Raw genomic sequence first — 8,269 nt, forward strand, 5'->3', positions numbered from 1 at the left:
TGGGAACAGCCTCTCAATGAAACCATGAGCAGAATCCAAGGCTGTTTGCATGTAATTCTTTGATACGTATGAAGAGGAAGGTCTAACTTCCTGATAGTATGGATTGGTTTCATATATTGGGTTCTCTTAAGACTGGGAAACAGATGGCAGCCAAGAACCAAGGTGCTGCTTAATAATAGGAACAAAAATAAAATCTTCTTCAAAGATGTCAACACAACATGTCCATATTTTTACCTGCCTGTGCCATTTCTCCTCTGAATTTAAAGGTAAAGGAACCCCTGACCATTAGGTCCAGTCGTGGCCGACTCTGGGGTTGCGGCGCTCATCTTGCTTTATTGGCCGAGGGAGCCAGCGTACAGCTTCCGGGTCATGTGGCCAGCATGACTAAGCTGCTTCTGGCGAACCAGAGCAGTGCACGGAAACGCCGTTTACCTTCCCGCCGGAGTGGTACCTATAAGGCATGTGTAAAAGAAGGAACTGAACACATGAGTTCTATCAGCACCTTTTTTTGGTTTTTCAAGCACCAGATATTTCAAATAAAAACTAATGATTGTGCCATTTAAATATTCTTCGTTTAAGCGCTGAAGATCTTCACTGGCCACACAGCTGCAGTAATGTGAAGATTGGGTGGGAGATCAAAGTTCCCTCCATTTTCCAAAGGTGGCCAGGATACATCAGGGTTGGACAATGCTGTTTCCCTTCCATCTTTGGGGCTCCAGGATTCCCCGCATCCCTCACTAGGCCCCAGCGCAGCAGGTGGCTGCCGTGGGCCATTAAAGGGTGGGCCCGTTTGTTTGGGTCCCTCCCAGGAAAATGCCAATTGAAGTGTTTTATAATAGATGGATGGTGTTTGCCCAGCAGGCAGGTTCCCAAGATAAGGTGGCGCCATATCGTACTTCACGGACAGTATAAAACATGAAGCTCCCCTTTGGCCGATTCTGCAGAGCTGAGGCACAGAGCACCCAGCCCACCAAGGACTGCGCAGGCTGCAAGGTAAGTCGGGGGCTGAGCGCAGCCCTTTCCGCAAATAATTATTTATTGCATTTGTATCCCACTTTTTCTTGCAGCGGCTGAAGCTGGCATAAAACATGCCTCTCCCCCTCCACATTTTAGCCTCACAACAGATCTTTTGTGTGTGGGTTTTTTTTAAGGGGAGGGGGTGCTTCCAGTGGACCCTGTTTTCCAGGAGGCTCTGAAGAGGTCTTCTCTGAGAACAAGATCTTTCTATAGGGACTTGGGGGTCTGTCTTCAAGGCTGCCTGGGATTGACTGTTTGCTTTAAGGGATTTGGACCTCTTTGGTTTTTTCCAAGACCTGTTGGATAGCTCAGTTGGTTAGAGCATAGTGCTGATAATACCAAGGTTGCAGGTTTGATCCCCGTAAGGGACAGCTTCATATTTTTGCATTGCAGGGGGTTGGACTAGATGATGATGATGATGATTAATTTGTACCCTATTATTATTATTTTATTTGTACCCTGCCCTCCCCGGTCAGAGCCGGGCTCAGGGCAGCTAACATCATAAAACTAACACAGTATACAAAGAACATAAGAACATAAAAAGATGATTCCAACTCTTATAATTCTGTGATTAAGCTGGCTGGCTAGCGGTTTGGTATGTGGCCCTCCAGATGTTGCTTGACTCCAAACTCTTTAAGAACTCCATCTAGCACAGTGATGGCTCTCCAGCTGTTTTGGGACTACAATTCCCATCATCCCTGACCACTGGTCCTGTTAGCTAGGGATGATGTGAGTTGTAGTCCCAAAACAGCTGGCGGGCCAACTTTGGCCATCACTGAAGCATGACCAGTGGTGAGAGAGAATGGGAGCTGGAGTCTCCCAACATCTGACTCTCCACTAGTTCACAGAACTAAGGTTGCCAGCATGGGATTTGAGCCAGGACAACTTTCCAGAGGCCACGCTCCAGAAAAATGGTTTAAAAGCTGCAAATTAAGAGGTATTAATAAAGAGAGAGGAGAGCAGACCACTGGCATAACCACGTCAACATATGCACAGGCTGGTCTGAGCAATTTTAACATGGTTCTTAATCAGAAGCTGTTACCACTCATTGCAAGCTTGTTGCGGTTATTCAAGGGTGAATGCAAGTCACTCTGCACATGCTCAAAAGCACTCCCTCTTTACGTTTTTGCAGGGCTGAGAACAGAGCTATGCTTGGTGAATTTGGTTCAAATTATGCTTTGGTTTGATTTCCAATGGAAGCTCCACTTTGCACAAATCATGGCAAAGTCCATGTAGCACAGAGCCTTCATGGAGTCGGCTGTCCTGATCCTATTACAGGAACTCCCTTTTAAAAGAAATAGATGTAAAGCTGGCTTGGGTATCAGGTTTGATAGTGTAATGAAGCAGTGCTCTGGCAGGTGTGTCTCAGACCTCTTTGGAACACCTGCCATTTCATAACTGAGGGATGGGTCACAACTCAGAGCATCTGCTTTGCACAGAGAAGGTTGCGGGTTCGATTCCTGACATCTCCAGGTAGGGGTAGGAATGGCTTCTGCCTGAAACACTGGAAAGCTGCTGCCAATTCAGACAGCATAGACAGTAATGAGCTAGATCAGAGATTGCCCAAACTCTAGCTGTTTTTGGACTACAACTCCCATCATCCCTAGCTAGCAGGACAGGGATGATGGGAACTGTAGTCCAAAAACAGCCGGAGACCCAAGTCCTTTGAGAAACCTGAGCTAGATGGACCAATGGACTAAGGCACCTTCTTGTATCCAAAGTGAGTGGGTAGGCTTCGGTTGGAGAGGCCTGTCTTCAAATCCCTTCTCAGCATTCAAATTCAGTGGGTGACCTGGGCCAATTCACCTACTCCCACCCTCTCCTACCTCACAGGGCTGTTGTGAAGGATAAAATTAGAGGAACGAGACCAGGATGTGTATGACACTTTGAAATGGATGTGGGAGGGCAGGGAGGATAGAATACTGTAAACATGTAAAAGTACTGAAATCAACGCGTTGATTTTTTAAAAAAACCGCAACACTCTCTTTTCTAGGATGTTTTGGTTCACTCTCCTTGCTTTGCTCTGTTACGGCATCACCATCAACACAGGTAAATCCCAATGGGGGCCGGACGGGGCGGGGAGGGAGGTGTCACTGTCCCCCAGGCCGTGGTGCTGTCCAAGTGCAGGACTAGGCTGCTGTGCTGAAGCTCATCTGCTCTGTGTTGCTTTGGGTCTTATTCCAGCTCAGCCACGTTCTTCTTCCTATTCTGGCGAGTACGGCGGAGGTGGCGGGAAACGCTTCTCCCATTCTGGGAACCAGCTGGATGGGCCCATAACTGCCATTAGGATCCGGACGAACCGGTGGTACATCGTGGGGTAAGTGTTTGGAGGCTGGTGGGGATCTGGGAACAGGCCGTGGCTTGGCCGCTTGTAGGGTTTGGAGAAAAAGCGATTGGTGGACGGATTGACCTTAAAATAAGGTAACCCCTTTCTTTGCAAGGAAATTTAGGGCAGTCTTCGGAAAGTCCTTTCACTTCCACACATCCTGTGTATCCAAGACCTCAATAAAATTTGCAGGGAGGTTAGATGAGCATTCATTCTGATTGCTTGCAGGGAGATTAGACAATCAAGCAATTCTTATCATATACTTTCCAGTACATTTCCCCATCCCTTTACCTTACTGCAAGCAGTCCAGGATTTTTGGGGAGAGGGGGAGCGGGTTTGTTGTGCTCCTGGGCGTTGTGGGGGGGTTGGACTAGATGACCCTCGGGGTCCCTTCCAACTCTACAATGCTATGGTTCTGTGGCATCTTTTGAGAGGAAGGGCAGGATAGAAGCCTAATAAGAAATTGAAAAATAAAACAAAATCGACTTTAGTTTTCCAGCATGCCGCTGAATGTCGCCTGCAAAACAGCAGCAGTCTGGAAGTGCCCTCTGTTCATTTCATAGGACAGAGAGCACTGAAGATATGTTTGTGTAGAGTGAAACAGTCTTGCTGTGTTTCTAGCCATTTTAATGTGTGCATACCTTAACCCTCAATTGTGAAAGTGACTTTAAGCCTCATGTCTGAATATGCTTGTTTGCCAATTTGATGCCAGCAGCAAAACCATTTCAGAGCAGTCAAAGGCTCCATGGCGAAATGAAAATGGAGAACCCGCTTTACTTATATTGAACACTTGAGGTCCAAGAGTCCAGTGCAGAGCTCTGAACCAGTTTCTAATACTGGGGTCGCTCTTGTGTGAAATTGGCTACTCACTCGTTTGCTATCCCTCGTTTGTTTTCTACAACGTTGTCAAATGCAGGACCCTGCCCCAAAGAGCTTTCAACCTAAATTCTTCTATTTCTGTCACATGCTTAGTGCCTCGTTGCATAAAGCTAGCCAGAGAACATGTTCTGCTTTGGAGAGCTTGATAGTTGGAGAGGAGTTGGAGAAGTTATTACAACTTATCTTTCTTTTTCTTCTTTCTTCTTCTTTGGCAATGACTCGTAGCTGAGTAAGATTGTCTTCCATAAACACAGTTTTAACAATGAGTCCATAAGTGACTGTGGAGGCCAATTCTGGATCCACATGTCCTTCCACAGTGGGGACATCGGTTTCCGGGCAGGAGTTGATCACTGTGTGGATTTGCCAAGCGTGCCTTCCTCTTAGCACGTTTCTCCCTTGCGTCCTGAGTTCGAGTGTCTTCAAAGCCCATGACACCTTTGGTAAAGGCTGTTCTCCAACTGGAGTGCTCGCAGGCCAGTGTTTCCCAGTTGTCAGTGTTTATACTACATTTTTTAAAATTTGCCTTGAGACAGTCTTTAAACCTCTTTTGTTGACCACCAGCATTATGCTTTCCATTTTTAAGTTCGGAATAGAGTAGTTGCTTTGGAAGACGATCATTATGCATCCGCACAACATGACCAAGTGTTTCCTTGGTCAAGGGCCACATTTCTCAGCAACAAATTAGGAATATTGGGGGGGGGGATAGGGGGTGTCCTTGCAATCGGCAGCACAATTATGTGAATTGCGCAAGGCAAATGAGTAACAAATGTGAATTTGTTGTGCCAAACGAAATGATAACATGGAAAGGCTGTAGAGAACTTCTAGATCCTTTGGGATGGAAAGGGGTGTACAGGAATCAAGAGCAGACTTAGGCACCAATGAGACCTTCTGTTTTAAGGGGCATAAGAGTGGCTAACTCTGCACTGGGCTGTTGGCCTTTCAGGGAAGAAAGAAGATGGCCTAAGAAGTCTGTCTTTTACCTTATTCCAGTCTCCAGGTCCGTTACGGCAAGGAGTGGAGCAACTACGTGGGGGGTTCTTCTGGCGACCTGGAGGAAATCTTCCTGCACCCTGGCGAGTCCATCATCCAAGTCTCCGGGAAATACAAAAGCTACGTCCGCAAACTTGTGTTTGTCACCGACAAGGGGCGCTACTTCCCTTTTGGGAAGGACACAGGCACCAGCTTCAACGCAGCTCCTCTCTTCCCAAACACCGTCCTGCGTTACTTCAGCGGCAGCTCTGGTTCAGTCATTGACGCCATCGGTTTCCACTGGGACTACTACCCCAGTGACTGCCCCTCTTGTGGAAAGTGAGGGAGCACAGCAGGGAGAGACCAGCTGATCAATGGGGCAGGGAACAGGGACAGCTCAGGGCCCATGTCTTTCCACCCAAATCTTGGGGATTTTCTTTCCCCTTACTGACTGATTATTCATGAGGCAAATAATTTTCCAGCACATTTTCTCTCACCTCTTTTGTTAACTCTGTTGAACCAACACCTACCTCAGCCCTGCCCTGTGTTTTCAGAGCTTCCTCTCCTGTCAAACAGCTAGCGCAGCACTGCTGTCGATCAGCATCGAGCAATAAAAAAGCAAATTTGCAAAAAGGGATTGTGGATCTCTTTATTTGTTGTCGGTCTTGAACGTGACATCATCACAGCCGTGTGATATCGTCACTGTGACTTAGACAGAGGTCTGAGGTTCTGTTTTAGAGCAAAATCTACACAAATCCAGAGTGGAGTCCCTAAAATAGTTGGGTGACATCTTGTATGCCTCCTTCTGGCAACTCCTGCAGCCAAGCTGGTGCCAAATGTATTGCTCTGCTTTCCTTTGGACCATATCAGCAAGACGGGGGGGGGGGGGGTTGTCTTGTTGTCTGGGCAGCCCAGGACCTCCATACACACTGCCCAGCATTGCACCCCAGAGGGGAGTCACTTTAGTGCTGCTAACACCCCCCAGAGGCACACTCCATTGTCTCTCGAGACAGATGGATGCCATCATAACAATTATGACTAATATTCACTCCCCTAAAATGATGGTGATTGTTATTATTATTAGAATAACCATCATTAATACTGATCTAGCACCAGAATATTCAAAGCACATCACACACACATAACCCTGCCAATTCTTATAACAACCCTATATGAGCAGAATCATTTACTGGTTGACTTTGTTGTATGGATTACTGAGAGGTGCTTGGAACACTCTGATGCGGTGATGATGATGATGATATATCTGGTAAAAATACAGGGAAGTGAATATGTGATGGCAGGGAGAAGGGAGAATTGTCAGGAAAGAGCAAATTTGTACAGGCCCCAAATGTCATCTGCAGCCTGGGCTGCTTACATACAGGTAGGATAATGTGTTGGTGAAATCCTGAGCTTGTAGAGTGTATTGTACCACTGCAGCCGAGAAGGAAATTTTGGAATGTTCCATGAGAACTACCCAAAACTCTTGGTTTTTTTATTTAAACTATCTCGCACGAGTGAGAAACAGCCCTCTCTTTCTCAAGCCTGTTTTCTTGTTAAAGGGAGGCTTTGTTTATATTAAATTCAGAAGAGCATGAACAAAATGTGATTTCCCATGTTTAGTCTGAAGTGGTCCTGCAGCCTCAGAACTCCTTATCGTCTCATTCAGCTGCCGGCGAAAACGAGACCTTGAAGATCTGACTGTTGACTGGAAGTGCAGGATTCAAGGTCGCCTTGCCCTTTTAGAATTGCACCTGGATTCAGCTGTAAACAAGCCCAAGTTTTAAAATGGTAATACTTTGGCTTCTATTCTTACATGGCCCTCTCTGTAATCTCCCATACAAGGGAATACCTAACCCATGCCTGCATAGCTCCCACATAATTTGCTGGACCCAAAGCAACGCTTCTCCTACGCCAAGGTGTATATCATAATAGCTCAAGAAATTATTTGCAAATTAGGTAAGGTGGGCAGACTGAGAAAACCTTTGCAAAAGAAGGGGCATTAAAGAGGGAGAGTTGAAGGAAGAAAATGGAACTGTTGGGTGAACAGAGAAGAATGACAGTCCCAACTGCTGCTTTCTGGAAGCACTCTTGCTCATTTAACAAATTTATGGCAAACAGAAATTTGGCTGGTAAATTTCTCACTGTCTCTGAATGCTGCTGCCGAGAGAGAGAGAGAGAGAGAGAGAGAGAGAGAGAGAGAGAGAGAGAGAGAGCCCTCCAGGTTTTACTTTTTGGACTTCTGCTTGTCTTGGAGTTCAAAGAGCCACTGTGAGCACAGGGATCAGAGTATCAGATGAGGTCTAGTGAGATCCAGGTTCGTGTCTCTACTCAGCTGTTAAAGTCAGCCACTTCCTCTCAGCCTAGCCTACCTCACAAGATTGTTGGGGAGCCAAAATAGAGGGAGCCATTTCTGCTGCTGCCCTAGAGAAAAGGTAGGGCACAGATACTAAATGCCCATGAGCCCTACTGCCAGGAGTGGGCATTGCTCTCTCAACCCCAACAGAAAAAGGGAAATGACTGTAGACAAAGGCTCAAGTCCAGGGATGGGAAACAGCAAGTGCAGGTGCTTATTTGCACCAGTTTCTGCTCCGTCAGGGCTGGCTTAAAACGTTTTGCAGCCTGAGGCATGATGAGCCATTCCCACCCACCACCCCTGAGGCTGACTAGCCGGGCAACTGACTCTTGCTTTGGTCGCATTCCCACATTCATTGGGAACTCTGGGAACTGTAGCTCTGGGAGGGCAGTAGAGGGCTCCTAGCCACACTCAGCACCCTTAACAAACTACAGTTCCCATAATTCTTTGGGGGCAAACCATGGTGGTGCAAGATGGCGGCAATGTTTTACACTTATCTTGGGAATGTGGCCTTTGTAAAGCAACCCCCTCCACTGCCCCTGAGGGCAACAAGCTAGCTTAGGTAGGGCAAGGCCAGGCAAGCTGCCCCCCACAGCTCCGTCCTCCAACACCTTCCTGCCACTGACTCCATGTACTCCCAGCGTCTAATGGTAGGGCCGGCCCCGGCTCTGCTCACGTCTCAAGAGTGCATCCTTTCAAAGAGGGAACACTCTCCCTCTTCTGCA

At 47.1% G+C, this 8,269-nt stretch overlaps 1 protein-coding gene across 1 annotated transcript; it reads left to right on the forward strand.

Moving 5' to 3' along the window:
- Positions 1 to 893: 893 nt before the first annotated feature.
- Positions 894 to 5,824, forward strand: ZG16 (zymogen granule protein 16). Its single transcript, XM_028703902.2, has 4 exons — positions 894 to 993; positions 3,011 to 3,066; positions 3,202 to 3,334; positions 5,213 to 5,824. Exons 2-4 carry the CDS (start codon positions 3,012 to 3,014, stop codon positions 5,532 to 5,534), a joined length of 510 nt encoding a protein of 169 aa, XP_028559735.2. The 5' UTR covers positions 894 to 993; position 3,011; the 3' UTR covers positions 5,535 to 5,824.
- The last annotated feature ends 2,445 nt before the right edge of the window (positions 5,825 to 8,269 follow it).

Source organism: Podarcis muralis, chromosome 13 (assembly GCF_964188315.1).
Source record: "Podarcis muralis chromosome 13, rPodMur119.hap1.1, whole genome shotgun sequence".
Lineage (NCBI taxonomy): Eukaryota > Metazoa > Chordata > Lepidosauria > Squamata > Lacertidae > Podarcis > Podarcis muralis.

What these genes read in the sequence shown, in the direction of transcription:
- ZG16 (XM_028703902.2), top strand. Translation starts at nt 3,012, where the DNA reads ATGTTTTGGTTCACTCTCCTTGCTTTGCTCTGTTACGGCATCACCATC. An exon ending in CGGCATCACCATCAACACAG is followed by an intron (nt 3,067 to 3,201) that starts GTAAATCCCAAT and finishes GTCTTATTCCAG; the next exon opens with CTCAGCCACGTTCTTCTTCC. An exon ending in AACCGGTGGTACATCGTGGG is followed by an intron (nt 3,335 to 5,212) that starts GTAAGTGTTTGG and finishes ACCTTATTCCAG; the next exon opens with TCTCCAGGTCCGTTACGGCA.